This window comes from Narcine bancroftii, chromosome 1 (assembly GCF_036971445.1).
Source record: "Narcine bancroftii isolate sNarBan1 chromosome 1, sNarBan1.hap1, whole genome shotgun sequence".
Classification (NCBI taxonomy): domain Eukaryota; kingdom Metazoa; phylum Chordata; class Chondrichthyes; order Torpediniformes; family Narcinidae; genus Narcine; species Narcine bancroftii.
Window position 1 is genome coordinate 28,470,923 of NC_091469.1, and position 19,730 is coordinate 28,490,652.

The window sequence follows — 19,730 nt, forward strand, 5'->3', positions numbered from 1 at the left end:
TTTACAAGTTAAGCAATGCCTCACTACCTGCAATTAAAAGCAACATTTTAAAGTTCCATATAATTGTGGCTTAATGCTATTTAACACAGGATATGTGTAGGTTTTCTTCAATGACAAGTTTGAAATGATACAGTATTCAAACATTTATTTCCGCTTGTGACAGAGTATATAGATATGTTTTTGGGAGATAAATTGGGTCAGATTTTTTAGTGTAGGTCACAGACAAACACTTTAAAACAGATTTTATTTAAAATACTGGAGCTCTGCTTATGATAGACATGTCGGCCCCAGAGTCTTTGCAAAAGCTTTGGAGAATGCCCAAGAGACTTCACTAATGGATTGTTTACAAAAAGACAACAGATGAAAGAACTTGTTGGAGCTGCAGATTGTCTGGAGTGGAACTTGCTGTTCCAGGAGGGTCATATTGCTTTTCCAAGCAGAGAGAGCCAAACAGGTTTTTCTCGGAGAGAGAGAGAGAGAGAGAGAGAGAGAGAGAGGCACACAGTCCTGCAGTTTTACAGTCAACAGCAGCAGCTAGGACTAGAACAGGACAAGCTGGCGACCTTGTGGAAAACCCCACTTGGAAGATGGGTTGTGTGTGCTTCGTTCAGCCTGGTCAAAGCCCTTGTGGTTCATAAAAGAGGAGAGGACTGGCTGTCTAATGCTTCACTTGAAATAAAAGAAACAAAAAGGTACTCTGTGGAGACCTGAAAGAAAGAGGTTATCATCTGGAGAACCCTGAAAGGGCAAGTTTTGTCAGCAAGACACTGGAGTGGCTGATGGAAGTGCCTGAAACAACAAATCTCTCTCTGAAAACTGACAAGAACCTTCCTGAGCAGTAAACATTTACCTTTCAAGCACCAAAGCCTGGTGAACTTTATAAATGTTAAATTCTGTGCACAGTATAATAATTGTCTGCAACCAGTGAACTTGGAGGAATGAGAAGTGAGATTGGACTGTGAACCAAATAACTTTTCTGAACTTACACACACATTACATACGCGTGCGCTTAGAATTAGAAGGGGGTTAAATTAGGTTAGTTAAGTCAATAGTAATAAATTAAAGTGTGATTCTGTTTTCATGTTTAAAGATGATTAAAAGCAACTTTTGTTTAAGTAACCATTTGTCCTTGTGAACATCTGTTGCTGCTGGGTTTTGGGGCCCTCTGGGTTTGTAACACAGCACATGCAATTGGTATGAATTGTAAATGGGTTCATTTATTTGCTGTGATAATTTTCAAAACTATGCAATAGCCATCTTGCACGTCTAAGAAAAACATCTTTTAGCAGGCTTCCAATAAAAGGATTTGTTGTTATTGATCTGTTTAGCAACAGTACAACTTTGGCCACATCATGAAAAAAGCCACAATTTAAACCTGTGGATGCAGTGAACATAAAAACCTGGCAAAATATTTTGTACACTTCTAGTATTTTGATGCTTTTTTCTTAAACTTCTCACTGGTTTATAGTAACTGGTGAACTTGGATCAATCTAGTTTAACAGGCTTAGAAAGCATACCATAACAATTGGACAGCGTCTAGTGTTATACTAGCATGTGTACAGTTTTTTTTCCTCTTTGTTTAAGTATAGCATATACTCATTAAACTGTTGAATGCCAGATCTGTGATGTTCAGATCAGGCAATTCATAAATATGCAAAAATACCAGGTACAACCACCGGAAGGCCATTACCAACAAAAAAAATCAGTCTCTGTCTGATGTGTGGCAGCTGCGGCAGGGCTTGCACATTTTATAAGGCTAGTACGGTATCATACTAGTACGGTATCATTAACTGCAATAGATCTCTTCAGAGTGACCTCCATCCTTTCCTTGAAGTGGCCCTGTTCTCCCAGTTTCAGAGGCTAACGTGAATTATGACTTCAGAATCCTCTTGTCCAGATGGAGCACCTAGTTGCACCTTTAAAACTTGTGCAATCCAACTGACTGGAGTTTTTGCAGATATTTTCAACCTTTTGCTGCAGTGCTCTGAGGTCTCCATCTGCTTCAAAAGAAGAGCAAGATTATCTGCTTCAAGAACTATAGATCTGTGACTCTTGCATCTACATGATGAAGTGCTTTGAGAAGTTGGTTTTGGTGCCGATCAACTCCTTTCTCAGGAAGGACCTGGACCCACTTCATTTTGTCAATGGCAGACTCCATCATACTGGCCATCCACTCTGCGTGAGATCAGCTGGGTCACAAGAATACCTATGTCAGTCCGTTGTTCAATGATTATAGTTGGACATACAATGCCATGCCGGATAAATATGATGAAACAAAGGGATCAGAGACTCTATCCCACTCCTCTGCAAATGGATCTTTGTTTTCTTTTATCAGCAGACCTTAATCAGTGCAGATTAACAGCATCACCTCCTTATCACCAACTATCAACACAGACTCCCTGATACTGTATTCTTAGTTCCCTGCTCTATTCTCTATACTGTTATGGGCCCAGAGGACCCCAAAACCCAGCAACAATAGAAATTCACCAAGACAAATGGTTACTGAAACAAAAGTTGCTTTTAATTATCTTTAAACATGAAAACAAGATCAAACTCTAACTTATTACATTAACTTAACCCTCTTCTAATTCTAAGTGCACCTGTGTGTGTGTGTGTGTGTGTGTGTGTGTGTGTGTGTGTGTGTGTGTGTGTGTGTAATTTAACATTTATGAATTTCACCAGGCTTTGGTGCTTGAAAGGTAAATGGTTACTGCTCAGGAAGGTTCTTGTTGGTTTTCAGAGAGAAATTTGGTGCTCTTTGGACACAAACTGATTCATTCCGATCAGCCATGTCACTGTCTTGCCGAAGAAAATTTGCCCCATCAGGATTTTCCAAATGATAACCTCTTTCCTTCGGGTTACCACAAAATTCCTTTTCTGTTTCCCTTATTTCAAGTGAAACATTATACAGCCAGACCTCTCCTCTTGGGACCACAAGGGCTCTGTCCAGGCTGAACTAAGAACTCACAACCTATCTTTAAAATGGGGTTTGTCCACAAGTTTGCCAGCTTGTCCTGTTCCAGTCCCAGCTGCTGCTGCTGAACTGAAGAACTGAATTTTCTCGCTTTCGTTCTTGCATCCGTTCCCGCATCCTCCCAATCTTCTAAATTCGTTTATCTGTTGATTTCCAAAACAATAATCCATTATTCCACAGCATGTCCAATTAACACCTACTTGTGAAGCCCTTACAGGCATTCTTCAAAGATTTTGGAAAAGCACTCGGAGCCTGGACTGTCTGGCTTGAGCAGAGCGCTGGCATTTTAAATTAGATCTGCTTGAAGTGTATGTATCTGTGTGTGACCTAACTAAAAACCCCACTATTTATCTTCTAACAGCGTATCTATATACAATTTAAAATATAACATGATCTTTCACAATACATATGACTGCATAGCAAAGTTTGGCTCCAATGCAGTTATACATTTATTGACAATATTGTTGGCTGAATAACGAAATGATGAATGAGAATACGTAATGGAGATTGAGAATCTGGTTGGGTGGTGCCAGAACAACATCTTGCCCTCAACTTTACCAAGATCAATGAGTTTTTATGGATTATAGGAAAGGAAGTCTAAGGACCATTGCATTTATCTGCATTGATGGATTGGAGGTGGAAGGGATTAGTATCTTCCAAGTCCATGAGAGTTCATATTTCAGGAGACCTCTCCTGGAGCCAGAATATCAAGGTAACTGAAGAAGTCACAGTGTTCCCTTGACTTTCTAAGAAGTGAGGTTTGGAATGTTGTCGAATACTTCTATTGATCCACTGTCAGAAGTATACAGATTGTCTGCATGACGGTCTAGTTTGATCATTCGAATGCCCAGGAATGCAACAGGCAGCAAATATGGCCATATCCATCATGGACTGTCCTCATGGAAGACATCAACATGAGGCACTGCCTCAAGAAGGCAGCCAACATTTTAAAGGACTCCCACCACCCTGGTTACAACTACTTTTTACTGTTACCTTTAGGAGAAAAAAATGTAGAAGCCTGAAGCACCTCTAGATTCAAGAGCAGTTTTATTTTCGAACAGCTATCAGGCTCTTGAACCTCCCATTATGATATTAATTATAAACTGCTTTAGCAACACAAAAAGGCCTGTCTGCACTATTGCAACATCACTTATTTTGTTCACCATGATAACTATGAATTTTTGTTATATTTTGTATTTATTATCAATTTAATGTATACTATGGTTTGGTAGTTTTTTTCTAGTCTCTGTAGCAAGTGAGAATTTTGGTGCCTATGTACATTGTATTTAATTTACTCATTATCATAATCAAAACAAATCTATCCTTTTATTTATAATTAAAGTTCAAAAAGACTAAAAACAAAATGCCAAAACTTCTGTAAATCTTGAAATAAGACCAAAAACAATGCAGTAACAAGCAACATTAAATAAGAAGGAAGTGATAAACTAAGACATTTCCTCAAGTGCAAATGTTTGATAATCTGCAATGGGTTAAACCATTTTAAGGACAAAATTGAAATGTCACAAGAATAGAATAAATGTGCAATTAGTAAATGGCAACAGATATTGCATGTACAGGGATTTATGCTTGATCTGGTGAAGAAAAACATTATTAAGAGAAATAGAATGACTTTTTGATTTTTGTTGAATTACATCAAAATTAATGTCTTTAATCCTTGTGTCCATTTTTTAAAAATTATTTCAGAATGTTGGGTGTCAGTAAATAGTATACATGTATACTTTAATATTCCAACTTTTATTGATTATTATTCTGTTTCTCTCCAACCTTATTTTTTTTCCTTGAAAGGGGCATTTGTATTTTTTTAATTGCAGAGTACAAACACTTTTTTCCTTGTTTTACATACTGGAAATATTTTAAGTATTGTGCAAGGTATATTTAAACAAAATTAGAGCAAATGCATTTCGCCAATTAATTGGAATATTGGTAATCACTATACAACCTGTCAAGAGTACCAAGACCATTTCATCAACTATTAAGTTGTTTGAATTGAGCTCTGTGTTCATAATTGTGCTCTGTTCATACTCATCTTTGTGGCAGTTTTAAGTACAGCTCATTTAAAAAAACAATTAGTAACTATGATAATTCTGCATTTCCCCCCCCCCCTTCAGCCGCCTTCATCTGAACAAGAAGACAACAGATAAACAACCTTACAGCAAGCTTCCTGGTGTATCCTTGCTTAAACCTTTGAAAGGAGTGGACCCAAACCTCATAAGCAACTTGGAAACATTTTTTGAACTTGATTATCCTAAAGTATGTATGAACACTTCATAAAGCTCTTTTATAGGAGACAAAGTATAGATCATAAAAGCCTAATTGTTTCAACTTGTTTGTAATGATGAGAATTCCTGGAAGATTGCTGCATTATTTTTGCCTACACATTTAACGACACAAACTAAAATGACCTTTCAGATGTGCCCTTTGCATATCATTTAATATCTAGCATGTATCTGTAAAATCACTCTGTTGCTCTCCTTTGAATATTCTTTCTACACAGCTAAAATATCTTAATGGCTCAACAGTTTTTTGAGAAGGATCAGCCTAACTTTCGCTTCCTTGAATTTTCCTCATTTAAATTGACCATAACTGTACAGTACAGAAATTACAATAAAAGAAACAGGAAAAGCTGCAGATACTGGAATCTTGAGCAAACAATGAGAAGCTTCAGTGATTCAATGGGTCAGGCAGCATCCATGCTTAGAAGTGATCAGTCAAGATTTTGGGTGGGAGAAAGGAGATGGGCCATAAGGTGATGGGTATTAGACAGAAGGTAGGAGAGGGAGAGTGACTATGAAGGGAGTGTTTGAGAGAAAAGTAAGAAGAGAGTAGGTAAAGAACAGGATCGGACATTTTGGCAAAAAAAAAACAAGACTTTTGTAGCCTATCGGATATTTTGACGCCTGCAGTTTGGTGCTGGAGATTTTGCCATTCGCATTTGGTGACTGACATGGAGATTAATTTAAAATGTTTTTAAGTATAATGAATATAAAATTATTAATTTATCATTTTAATTAAATATATATTTTTAATATTTTATTTATTCAGCATATATAATGTCAAAAATTAAGAATATTATAACAGTTACATAATTTAAAAAATAACAAGTATATGTAGAAAGTCTATTTGTAAAAAACTAAGAAACTAAAATCTAAAAGCTAAAAAACTACAAGCTACAAAAAAACCCTAGTGTCCCACCCTCCCCCAAAATTAATCTAATCCCAAAACTAATATACAAAATATTCATTATAAAATTATTACAAATAATTAAATTGGATTGCATCAGTTGACACTCAAAGACATTAAAAACTTCATAAAATAATTTTTAGGGAAAACTTCATTGATCAAGAAAAAAATTATAAATTCATGATTTTAATTTCATTATTTTTGCATACAGACCCCAAATTTGCAAAAATAAAAAAATTATCTCTTAAATTATACATTTTTTTTAATGGAATACAACTTTGAATTTCAGCGTGCCATCTGTCTAATGTTAATGAAATCTCAAATTTCCATGTTACAGTGATACATTTTCTTGCTATTACTAAGACCAACTTGACCAACATTAATTGAGAATCTGATAACAATAATTTAGGAGTAACACTTAAAATTTCATAATAAAAACAATTCAGGATTTAAAGGAAAAGTCACTCCTATTATCCGTTGTAGAAATTTACTAATAGAAACCCAAAAAGGATTAAGCTTTAAACAAGACCATGTAGAATGAAGGAAAGTTCCAATTTCTGTTCCACATCTAAAACACTGATCCGATCTCCATCAACTCAATTTCTGAGGAGTAATATAATCTATATTGTACATTAATAGTATTTGTCATAACTTCTTTAAACAAATTCTAACAAACTTGTTGATCTATTATTGTGTCCAAATCTCGTTCCCATCTTTCCTTTGAATTAAACAAACCTATTTTAGGTGTCTGTTCTTGTAATAATATGTATGCAATTGAAATAAATTTTTTAACCATTCCACCAACCATAATTTGTTCCAAATTTGAAAGATCTTTTAAAATCATTTCCTGTCCCAATTTGTCTCTCAAAAAAGTCCTCAATTGAAAATAACAAAATAATGTGTAAAAAGGTATACCACATTTAACCATAATTGATCAAAAGACATCAATCTATTATTATGATAACAGTCCCCTAGAATAAAAATTTCATTATTGTACCATATATTTAAAAAAGGGTTATCTTTTGGGGGAAAAAGAACAAGAATTAATTATTGGTGTTTTTTAATGAAAGAATATATCCATCAATTTCTAATTTAACTTTATTCCAAATATTCAACATATGTTTTAATATCAGAGCTTCCTTATATATTACATTAGATTTAAAATCCCATTTATAAATGAACTCATCTGATTTAACTTCTCCTGTCTTGTTTAGTTCAATATCCACCCATGATGGTTTAATTTTACTAAACTTAAAGACAAAAAAAATTTAATTATGCTGCTCTATCATAATTTTTTAAATTGGGAAGTTGTGATCCTCTCTGTTCATATTTCCATGTTAATTTTTCTAATGACTTTCTTACCATCTTCCCTTTCCAAATAAATTTCATAACTTGTTTACTTAAATCCTGAAAAAAACTTGAGGTATGGATATAGGTAAAAGTTTTAAATAAATATTGAAGTCGTGGTAAAATATTCATTTTAATGCAATTAACTCTCCCAATTAATGTAATCGGTAAACTAACCCATTTCTTTAAATCTTTCTCTACTCTATCTTTTTAAATAATTGAATATAATTTAATTTATATAAATTTTTCAAATTAGTATCAATATGTATACCTAAATATTTAATCTTATCTGTCCATTTAAAACAAACCTCTTGTCTACATTGTGAATAATCTCCTACAAGCTCCATTACTTTTATCCCAATTTATCTTGTATCCCAAAATTTTCCCATAGTCTAACAAATGTCTAAAGTCTTGGTAATGATATTTGTGGAGTTGGGTTAAATAAACAAATAAATCATCAGCAAGTAAACTAGTTTTATGTTGTACCTGATTTATCTCAAATTCCTTCAATTGTTGATCATCTCTAGTTTTTTGTGCATGGTTCTATAGCTAAAGCAAACACATCTGTTGATAAAGGATACCCCGTCTACTAGATCTACTTAATTAAATGATGAGATATCTGTCCATTAGTAATCACTTTAGCTTTAGGACTCTATATAAGGCCTTAATCTAATTTATAAAATTAATTCCAAAACCAAATTTAATTAACACCTTAAATTAAAAAAATCCCATTCTAACCTATCAAAAGCTTTTTCAGCATCTAAAGCTACAATAAGACTTTTTTTTGAGCTAAATAAATTATACTTGGCAACCTTACTATATTCTCTGTTAATTAAATATAATTGAATAACATCTCCGCACTCCTGTCTCCCCTCAGTGGCATCTCCACACTCCAGTCTCCCCTCGGTTCGCAAGACTGTAGGTCTTGATGGGCAGCATAGGTCTTGACAGCAACACTGCAAATGCACTCTCCTCTCCCTGCAGTAAAATCTGCAGGTGACATCTCCTAATTTTAGCACCAAAATGTCCAACACCAAACTGTGGGCAGCAAAATGTCTGATGCCAAATCGTGGAGGCCAAAAAAATCTGGTGCCAAAATGTCCTAGATCCAGTAAAGAAGTGGAAACAGGTGTGGATTACCTAAATTTAGAAAAATTGATGTTTATGACATTGAGATTAAAGCTATCCAGAACGAATATGCATTCAAGTTTATATTTAGTGATGCCCTGGTAATGGACAAGGACAGATGTGTTTGTGTGACACCAGTTAAGGGAATTCCAATACAGTATCTACCAACAGAGTGCATATGGTCAGCAAAACTGTTGCCCAATCTAAGTGGGGCCTCACTGATGTAGAGGAGGCCACACCACGGTCACTGAATCCAATAGGTTAAGTTGGGTTATTCATTGCATGTAAAACTTTGCCTTGTCTGGAATGTCTGCCTGTGGCCCTGGATGGAGATTAGGATGGGTGTAGGGACAATTTCTGCGATTACAGAGGGAAATGCCTAATGGGTGAAGGTTGCGGGGGGGTGAGATGAGCAGACAATCAGGGAGACTGATCCTTGCAAAAAGTGAATGGGTGTGGACGATACCTCAAAGTACAGTTTGAGATGACCGCATTATGTCAAATAAGACCGTCAAGTCTTATAGGCATGGAAATTTTTTCTCTTGAGTTTCCAGATCAGAGGAAGCTCTCTGCATTTTGTACTTTAATTAACAGTGAGCTATTTTGCCCTGTAATAGCCATTAGATGTTTTGAACTAATTTTTATTGCAAATCTACCATGACAACATTGTACAGTAAAACCCTTAGTATCCAGAATTCAAGCAACTAGCAAAAAAAATAGAGGAAAATGAATTTAAATATTAAAATAAATAGGAATAAAATAATAGGTAAAAATTAATGCAAGTTTAATATTGTAAAAGTAAATGTCATCTGAAGTAACACGTAAGTAAAACTTTGGTGAAAATGGGAGTTAATATTCAACCAACAGGGTGCCTTTACTCATAGCAGCTGTTAGGATAAAATTGTGTTTGAATAAAATGGTATCACACAGGATAAAAAGCTAGTTGATGCTGCTTGCCGTTTGGGTGACTCTCTTCAAGTGCCTCCTTATGCCTGCTTAGTACGAATCTTTATTAGTATATTAAGTATGTTAGTAAGGCTTTATCTGTAAATTTGGTTGTGGGCGGGGGTGGTTAATTATATATAAAGTTATTATTCGCCTGTCTGGCAGCTTTGTGGAGGGGGAAGAACCTGCAGATACAGCGACTGTTAAATGTTTTCAAAGAATCCGATTGAAAATAGAGTGCTTTAAGATTTATATATTCATGCAAGTGAGGTTTGTTCAGTGTAATAAGTAGAATATAGTATTTTTTTTTTCTTTTAAGCTGTTTATTCTTAATCCAGATGTATTAGTTAGGCATTGCAAAAGTAAGTCTCAAGCAACTGGAAAATGCACTTGTCCGGCATCTACCAATCTTCATAGGTGCTGGATACTGGGGTTTTACTGTATATTTTGTAATAGTTGAGTTGCCTCCTCCTGTTATCCAGATCCTCCTAGCTTGCTATCACCTGCAACTTTGACTATTTTGAATTGGGTTTTTGAGTTCAAGTAATTGATCTAAACTAAAAACACATTGAATAGTTACATACAGTGCCCTCCATAATGTTTGGGACAAAGGCACTTTTTTTCCTTTATTTGCCTCTGTGCTCCAGTTTTAAATTTGTAATCAAACGATTCACATGTAATTAAAGTGAATATTCCAAATTTTATTCAAAGTTATTTGTATACACATTGGTTTGACCATGCAGAAATTACAGCACTTTCTATACATAGTTCTGTAATGCGTTGTGTGCGAGTGCAGTGAAAAGACTGAGACCACAGGCTGTGAGCTCGTTTAGCACAGCTGATTTACTTTGAATTTGTGCCGCAGCATTTAAAGCTGTCCTCGGCCCACCCCTAGCATTCCAGAACTTGTGTCATGCTCTTCCGGTCTGGACTGGAAGAGAAGGTCCTACGACGCCATCTTTACCATGGCTGCCCCACTGACCGCATGTGACAAGCGGGACTGGTTCACTGCTACAACTATGTGCGTTACCACACCCCACCCCCAAGAACTGGCACTGGTGGTCTCATGGTGTGTTGAGTGTGAGATTTGCTGCCTAGGTGGCTGGTCCCTACGTACTGGTGGAGGGATCTTTACTGGTTCTGACATGTTCAGATGGGCCTGTTTCAGGCAATCCAGTGTAAACAGTTCCTCCTTGCCCCCAATGTCGAGTACAAAGATGGATGCATTCCTTTGGAGCACCTTGTAGGGTCCGTCATAAGGACGCTGGAAGGGTGTTCTGTGTCTGCCCCTTTGAATGAACACATAAAGACAGGAGGTTAAGTCTGCAGGGTAGTTGAAAGGTGGCTGAGAGTATCACGATGGTGGTACCAGCAAGCCTAATTTGTCTCCGTCTTTCCAGTACGATGACAGTGTCGGTGGCTTGATATGGTGCTTAAGGGAGGAACTGGCTCAGGACTGCAAGTGTCTCGCCATAGACCAGCTCAGCTGCAGAGGCTTTGAGGTTGTCTTTGGGTGCTGTGCTAATCCTAAGGAGAACCTACGGTAGTTTGTCTACCCAGTTTGGCCTCTCTAGCTGTGCCATCAGTGCTGATTTCAGGTGGTGATGGAAACGCTCGACTAGCCCATTGGACTGAGGGTGATTGGTCATGGTGCAGTGTAGCTGGGTGCCCAGTAGTTTGGAGAGCTTGTTCCACAAGATGGAGGTGAATTGGGCTCCTCGGTCAGTCGTTATGTGTGCTGGGACACCAAAACGGGAGACCCAGGCAGAGAAGAAAATCCTGGCGCATGTGTCTGTGGTGGCATCCAGGATGGGGATGGCCTCTGGCCCTTGAGTGAAACTGTCCACCATTGTGAGCAGGTGGCATGACCCTTGTGAGACTGGCAGGGGGCCAACTATGTTGAGGTGGACGTGCTGGAACCTGCGGGTTGGAGCGTCAAACTGCTGGACATGGGACTTGGTGTGTTGCTGAACCTTCGCAGCCTGGCAGTCTGTGCAGGTTTTTGCCTACTCTGTAACCTGCTTGTGTAGCCCATCCCAAATGAAATGGGAGGATACCATCCGCACTGTCGTTCGGATGGAGGAGTGGGACAAGACGTGTATTGTGTTGAAAACTGTTCTTCACCATTGGGTGGGGATTAGTGGTCGGGGTTGGCTCGTAGAAATGTCAATAGACAATTTCGCAGAGGATAATCGTGCCATTGGTGTCCAGTGGGAGGTCCTGAAGCTGCAGACCCATGACTGCCATCCTGAAGCTGTGCGTCTCAGGATGATCTGCTGGGGTCGAGCCAGGTTGTGATAGTCAATGCCTTGTGACAAGGCATGGACCTTTGGCCTGGAGAGTGCATAAGCGACAACATTCTGTTTGTCCAGGAGGTGATGGATGGAAATGGTGAATTTGGAGATGTAGAATAAGTGCCGCTGCTGGCGAGCAGACCATGGGTTGGAGGGCTTGGAGAAAGCGAATGTCAGTGGCTTTCAACCCCTCCAAGAAGTAGCGGAAATGGCAGTTGGCAACGTAGAGGGCTAGCAGCTGTCGAATGCACTGTACTTCAGTTCAGGCAGTCACAGGTAGCAATTGAAGGAAGTGAGAGGCCTCCATGTGTTGTCCATGAACTGTTCCAGGATGCCGCCTACTGCTGTGTCGGACGCATCGATTGTGAGGGCTGTTGGTACATCCATGCGTGGGTGAACCAGCATCATTGTGTTAGCCAGGGCCTCCTTGGTCTTTTCGAAGGTGCCCTGCACCTTGTCTGTCCATGTGAGTTCCTTCGTGGAGCCTGACATTAAGGCGAAGTGTGTGCGCATGATATTGGCTGCTGTGGGGATGAATCTCTGTAAAAATCACCATGCCCACGAATTCTTGCAGTCCCTTCAGAGTCATCGGTTTAGTAAACTGCTGTATTGGCTCCACCTTGTCAGGCAAAGGAGTGGGCACCATCTTTGGTAATTTTGTGGCGCAAAAAGTCGATCTCCTCAAGGCCAAACTGGCACTTTGCCAGGTGAGGCTGAACTCAGCAAGTCAGTTAAAAAGCTGGTGAAGATGTGAAATGTGCTCCTCAGGAGTCTTGTTTGCCATTAGGATATTGTTGAAGTAGATGAAAAGGGAAGGCAAGTCTCTGCCGACCATGTCCATGGTTGCTGGAATGTCTGGGCTGCATTCTTTATACCTGCACTTGCCTCCTGAAGAGTGTTGCTAATCTGTTGGACATACATTTGGGGATTTTACTTCACTAGGATGAGAATTCTTCTGTCATCATCTGTGGAGGTCTTCCTTGGAATGCCAGTCCCTTTGCAATTATTGAGCTCACCAGTACGCTTTCTTGATGATGTTCCAAACTGTTGATTTTTGGTCATCCTAAGGTTTGGGTGATATCACTTAGTGTTCTTGTTTTTCAGCCTTGTAATGGCTTCTTTGACTTTTATTAGCACAACTCTGGTCCTCATGTTAAAAAATAGACTTTAAAGGTGATCAGAAGCTTAGAAGCAAGCCTAGCTCTCTATACTTGCACCAATGAAGCAATTAAGGATGCCTTAGTACTCACAAACACCTGTGAAGCCAAATGTCCCAAACATTATGGTGCCCTGAAAAGGAGGGATAAAAAGGACTAATTTCTACATGGTCTAACCAAAATGTATACAAATAACCTTGAGTAAAGTCTGGAATGTGCACTTTAATTACTGATGGATTGTTTGATTATAAAGGTAAAACTGTGGAGAGTAGGGGTAAATAAAGTGAAAAAGTGTTTTTGTCCCAAACATTATTGAGCACACTATATTTTCTACATCCCACCCATTTCTTCTCAAGACTATCGAATCTGCTCTCAATTTCCTATCTATATTTCAATTGCAATTTATTATTGCTGAAGCAAGTAATTAAAACGAGGAAGTAAATACCCTTGCTATGTTTACAATTTGTGAGAAATAAAGAATATTAAATTGACTTTAATTGAAAAGGAATGGATTTAGATTTTGCGAGGACTGTGCTATGCTTTGATTTTATTTAATGTTAGATTATTCAGATGGTTCAATGAATAAATTACTTTTCAGTTAGATTGTGCTAGGATCAGTTCCTAAATTAGTTACCACTAATTTGTTGGAGAATTGGGGGCGGAGTGGGTGGCTGGAAAATTTCCCTGAGCTTGGTTTTCTACAAGTTACTATTAAGGACAGTGGAATCATTCTTTTCTTTAGCATCAAGAATGCAGGCAACACTACACATGCAAAATGACCAATTGGGAAGTATCTCATGGTTCTAATTTACCCCTCTGCTTTGTTTGTTCTGAAATTTATAAAGTTTTAATGTTAATGGTTTTTATACCTGTCTTCAACTGTGCTAAATTCTGTACATTAACTCCAGAAACTCTTCAAGTACCTCAAATGTGTCTTTGATGGAGTTTTTTTTTTAAATCATTTTCAGTATCTAGATAGTAATTCAGTGTGGTCTGATTTGAATTTCTCAGCTACTTTCCAATGGCTTGTAGCTTGTGTCCAAATTATATCTTTAGAATGATGTGTTGAAACTACATTTTAAAATTGTAACTATGAACACATTCAATTTGAGATATGTCAACTTTGTCTTCTGTAAATTAGATCTCTAACAAAAGATGCTGGCAATTGTTAGTTAAGTTTGTTGTAATTGGTTTATGTCAAGGTTTCAAGTTGGTAATCAGATTGAGGGTTTTTGAGAATTAAGCAGATGAAATTTAAACATTTTTTGTTAAATTCTAAATCAAGTATGGGTTTTAACTCCTAGCTATGTAAACCTTTTATGATCCATTTTGATGTCAAATGAATTAAGAACAGGAGTAGGCGACTCAACTCTGAGTTTACTCCATTATTTAATTACATCATATGCAATCTGAATGTACTTTCACTTTTGCTTTGTTACATCAGAGACCAGCAGCAATAAAAATTTGTCAAGACAGGGCTATTTTTAAAATATTTTTATTATTAATTACTACTAATATAACACCTTATTTAAACTATGTGTGAATAGACTTGTATGTGTATGTGTGATACCCAAAAACATTACAGCTTAGGCACAATTCTTGAAAGTTATTCCAAAATTGGTTTTAGACATCCAGTGTTCACACAAAGGCTTCTAAACTGATGCAAAGAAGTAATTACGAATGAGGTGGGAGAGACTGAGGGATCGGACTGCTGAAAACTCATGAATCCTGGCTGAGTTGCCTCCAGAGCTAATGTCCTTTCAAATGAGTGGTTGTAACAATTCCCCTATTCCTTTCGTTGGGGAACCCAAATGTGTGACTTCACAAAACTTCTAAAAATCCTGGCAAGGTTCAGTCAAAATGACCGGCACAGTGATCACAAAAATCCAATGAGGCAAGTCTACTGCTTCCTTTACCCAGATATGGATCAAAAAAAGTGGCCTTTTCTTTGGTCATGATGGGGTTCAATAATTCCCCTTCTTCGAACTGATCTTTCCTTTGGTCAGGGTGTGGTATGCTAATTCTCTTTCAAAAATTACCTTTCCTTTGGCCATGGTGGGGATCAAAAATTCTCCTGACAGGGAGAAACAAACAAATTGTCCATACCACACCGAGCCATTCCAGCACAGTGTACCTTCACATGGCTGCTGCTCAAAGTGCTGTTCCATTTTAAAATGACCCCTGACCACAAAGTGCCTGTTACTTTTAAGAATGTGTTTCACATGTCTCTTCTCACCTGTCCCTAGATAAAAGCAACAAATGTTCCTTCGCTTCCTCCAGAGGATAAACTATGAGCACAGTCTATACCTGGATTGTTGCCAACTCAGTTCTCTCCACAGTGCTATGCAGGGTTGCAGCTTGATGTGTTAACCCTTAAAGTGACAGTCACAAAAATGAAATGGGACCTTGAAATATCTAAAACCTTTTGTCTCCTTCCTAATGGAGAATGGCCTCTGCCTTAAAAGTACTCAAAGACCCTGCTTGCATTGCCCCTTCTATGCCCACCATCTGCCTGACTTACTGAAGTCTGGTAGTCCTTTTATATCAAGTATTCATTATGCTGTTCTGGGTAATTGGAATGTTCTCTATGTCCATTAGGATTATTTATGACCAACTTGCACTCTAAGCTAGATAGCTTAGTTTTCATCTGTTGTGAATAAACTATGTACATTATCAGGATGGAAAGTCATGAATAGTGAAATCTATAAAATTATTGTTAAATTTGTTTCTCCTTGTTTACTTAGATCAGGATCTGCCAGGTTGACCTAATTTCTAAAATCCACGAGAGAAATATGGATCCCTTCTCTGTTGGTTTCCTCTTTGGGGGAAAAATAACACTTATTTTAATGCAAGGAATGCTAGGGGTATTTAAATAAAAGAGATGGGATAAACTGGATATTGAACTTGAATTTTTGCATTTAGTTAGCTTCTCAAGTATGAATGACTTTTTTTTCCCCCCCTGGAAGTTTCCATGAAGGCTCTGCCATTCTTTGCCTTTACCAACAGCATGGTTCTGATCTCCATTCTTTCCTACCCTTCCCTTGCCAGTTTGAAATACTGCTTTGCATACAAGACCATGAAGATCCTGCAATTGATGTGTGTAAAAAGTTGCTGGGCAAATATCCAAATGTGGATGCCAACTTATTTATTGGTAAGCAGATTTAATATAAAGTATTCCTTGTCTTGTCAGAAACCAGTGTTTTGCTGCATTTAAACAGGTTGTTTGATGATATTCCTTCAGAGGTTGCTTAAAACCTCTCAAAATCATGGATTGTAAATGTTTTAATTACATTTTATATGTACTGTATTTCAATTGAATACTCATATTAAAAATCAAGATCGTCTTTATAACCTGTTTAATAAATTAATGCAAATGCTTACCAATGTTACAGTTATGCTAGCATAACAGATGTTTAATTATTGTGCTGTTCATAGAAATAAAGAAAATTGTGGCACAGAAAGAAGTGAGCTGACCAATCATTAATCCAGACTTTTAAGTTACTTTCATCCAGATTTTTTTCTATGTGAGCATGTTTGTTGCTTCCACCATCCTTACAGGTGAAAAATTTCAAGACTTCATTACACTTTTGTGGAATAATATTTTCTCATATCTCTCTGATGCTACCTATTCTTAAATCCTCTTACAACAGCAAGCTCTCCTCCAGACAATATGCGGCTCCAACAAGCTCTTTCATCTGTTGCCTTTTCTAAACAACAATCCATTAGTGAAATATCTTGAGCACTCTTCAAAGCTCTTGCAAAACCTGTGAGGCCCCGATATGTCTAGCTTTAGTCAGAGCTCCAGTATTTCAAATAAGATCTGTTTTAAAGTAACCTACTCTAACAAACCTTTCCCAATTTATCTCCCAAAAACATATCTATATACTCTGTCCCAATCTACAAAATGTTACGCAAGCAGTACTTCAGTACTTCAAGGTGACATGGGAACTTTGCCACTTTGCTAATTCCAAGCTCTCAAGTTGTGTACCCTCCGAACTTGCAAGTAATTTGGTGTTAGTTACTTCAATCTCACCTTGTCTAAATTCTGGAACTCTACTCAACAGTACAGTTGTTACAAGCCCAAAGGACCCCAAAACCCAGCAGCAATAGATATTCACCAAGACAAATGGTTACTTAAACAAAAGTTGCTTTTAATTACCTTTAAACATGAAAACAGGATCAAACTTTAACTTTATCACTATTAACTTAACTAACCTAACTTGACCCCCTTCTAATTCTAAGCGCACGTGCATGTAATGTGTGTGTAACTTCAGAAAAGTTCTTTGGTTCACAGTCTAATCTCACTTCTCATTCCTCCAAGTTCACTGGTTGCAGGCAATTCTTATACTGAGCACAGAATTTAACATTTATAAAGTTCACCAGACTTTGGTGCTCGAAAGGTAAATGGTTCTTGTCAGTTTTCAGAGAGAGATTTGTTGTTCGCTGGACACACACAAAACTGATTCCTTTTAATCAACTATGTCAGTGTCTTGCTGAAGAAACTTGCCCCATCAGCGTTTTCCAGATAATAACCTCTTTCTTTCAGGTCATCACAGAGTTCCTTTTTGTTTCTCTTATTCCAAGTGAAATATCAGGCAGCCAGTCTTCTTTTCTTGTATAGACCACAAGGGTTTTGACCAGGCTGAACTAAGCACTCACAACCACTCTTCAAAATGGGGTTTTTCCACAAGCTCGACAGGTTCCACTGAAGAACTGAATTCTCTCTCTCTCTCGTGTGCGTGCTCTCGCTTGCTCTCTCTCTGAGAAAAGCCTGTTTGACTCTCTCTGCTTGCAAAACCACATGACTCTCTTAGAACAGCAACCTCCACTCAGACAGACTGCGGCTCTGAACCTAATTCTCCAAGTTCTTTCATCTGTTGCTCTTCAAAACAACAATCCTTTAGTGAAGTCCCTTGGGCACTCCCCAAAGCCTGTCCAGCTTGAGCAGAGCTCCAGTATTTTAAATGAGATCTGTTTTGAAGTGTTTGTATGTGACCTACACTTTAAAAAAAACTCACCGTACTTTATCTCCCAAAATCATAACTATATACATTATTAAAATACAACATATTCTGTCACAATCATCAACAAAAGAAATTCAATGGTTCAAGCCAATTGCCCTTCAATTTCAAGGGCAATTGGTTATAAATTCTGCTCTTGGCAATACTGTAATGTCCATGGCATGTAAATGATTATACAGACACAGGGATATCCTTACGCAGATCACCTTTCTCCCATGTACAGTAAGAATTCTTTTAACGTGATCTTTGTTAGGAAGTTGCTTACTTTGTTTCAAATTAATGAAACTGAGAATGTATGAGTGATCTCTCGCTGCTGCTGCATCCTGAAAATGCTTTTATTAGGGCCATTGCTGAAAAAAATTGCAAAATAAGTTGAAGGACACAAATTGCATTAAATTCAAAATAATAAATAAGTTGAAGGACACAATTGTATTAAATTCAAAATAATAAATAAGTTGAAGGACACAATTGTATTAAATTCAAAATAATAAATAAGTTGAAGGACACAAATTGTATTAAATTCAAAATAATAAATAAGTTGAAGGACACAATTGTATTAAATTCAAAATAATAAATAAGTTGAAGGACACAAATTGTATTAAATTCAAAATAATAAATAAGTTGAAGGACACAATTGTATTAAATTCAAAATAATAAATAAGTTGAAGGACACAAATTGTATTAAATTCAAAATAATAAATAAGTTGAAGGACACAAATTGTATTAAATTCAAAATAATAAATAAGTTGAAGGACACAAATTGTATTAAATTCAAAATAATAAATAAGTTGAAGGACACAAATTGTATTAAATTCAAAATAATAAATAAGTTGAAGGACACAAATTGTATTAAATTCAAAATAATAAATAAGTTGAAGGACACAAATTGTATTAAATTCAAAATAATAAATAAGTTGAAGGACACAATTGTATTAAATTCAAAATAATAAATAAGTTGAAGGACACAAATTGTATTAAATTCAAAATAATAAATAAGTTGAAGGACACAAATTGTATTAAATTCAAAATAATAAATAAGTTGAAGGACACAATTGTATTAAATTCAAAATAATAAATAAGTTGAAGGACACAAATTGTATTAAATTCAAAATAATAAATAAGTTGAAGGACACAAATTGTATTAAATTCAAAATAATAAATAAGTTGAAGGACACAAATTGTATTAAATTCAAAATAATAAGGTAACCTTAGAGAAATATTGTACCTTATTTGAATACTTGTATAAATTACTGTTTAAAAATATCTAGACTATATTGATATGGATATGTTGTACAAATAAAACATGCAGTTTGACACAAGAAAAAACTGCAAATTTGTCTTTAATCATAAACACCTAAACTCCCTCAATATGACAGCATATGTGTATTGTATTATAAATTTCATCTTCATATTAATTAATTGTCACTCTCTCAAAGTTGATTTGGGTGGTGATAATATTGAGTAAAATAGCTGGATGCAGGATGAAGCGTGAACTTCCTCTATTTTTCAAAATCCAGAAAGCTGGGGAATATAGTGTCTGATTTGTTGGAAGTGGATTGGTTCTTCCATCTTTCAGATTGCTTTCAATGTAACTTGTCTCTGCCTAATTTCCTTCTCTCCAAGCTGCTTTATTTACAATTACTTTGTTTTTATGGCCTTATTG

General features: G+C 36.7%; 1 protein-coding gene across 5 annotated transcripts in view; it reads left to right on the forward strand.

The window, feature by feature from the left end:
- Positions 1 to 19,730, forward strand: part of ugcg (UDP-glucose ceramide glucosyltransferase) — an 82,516-nt gene that overhangs the window by 37,460 nt on the left and 25,326 nt on the right. For all 5 annotated transcript variants that reach the window (XR_011353228.1, XM_069923055.1, XM_069923065.1 and 2 more), the window contains 2 exons: positions 5,104 to 5,245; positions 16,095 to 16,197. Coding sequence is in view for 4 of the 5 variants with exons in the window: in XM_069923055.1 (XP_069779156.1) it covers positions 5,104 to 5,245; positions 16,095 to 16,197 (245 nt within the window). In the remaining variant the exon portion in view is untranslated. The remainder of the gene's footprint in view (positions 1 to 5,103; positions 5,246 to 16,094; positions 16,198 to 19,730) is intronic.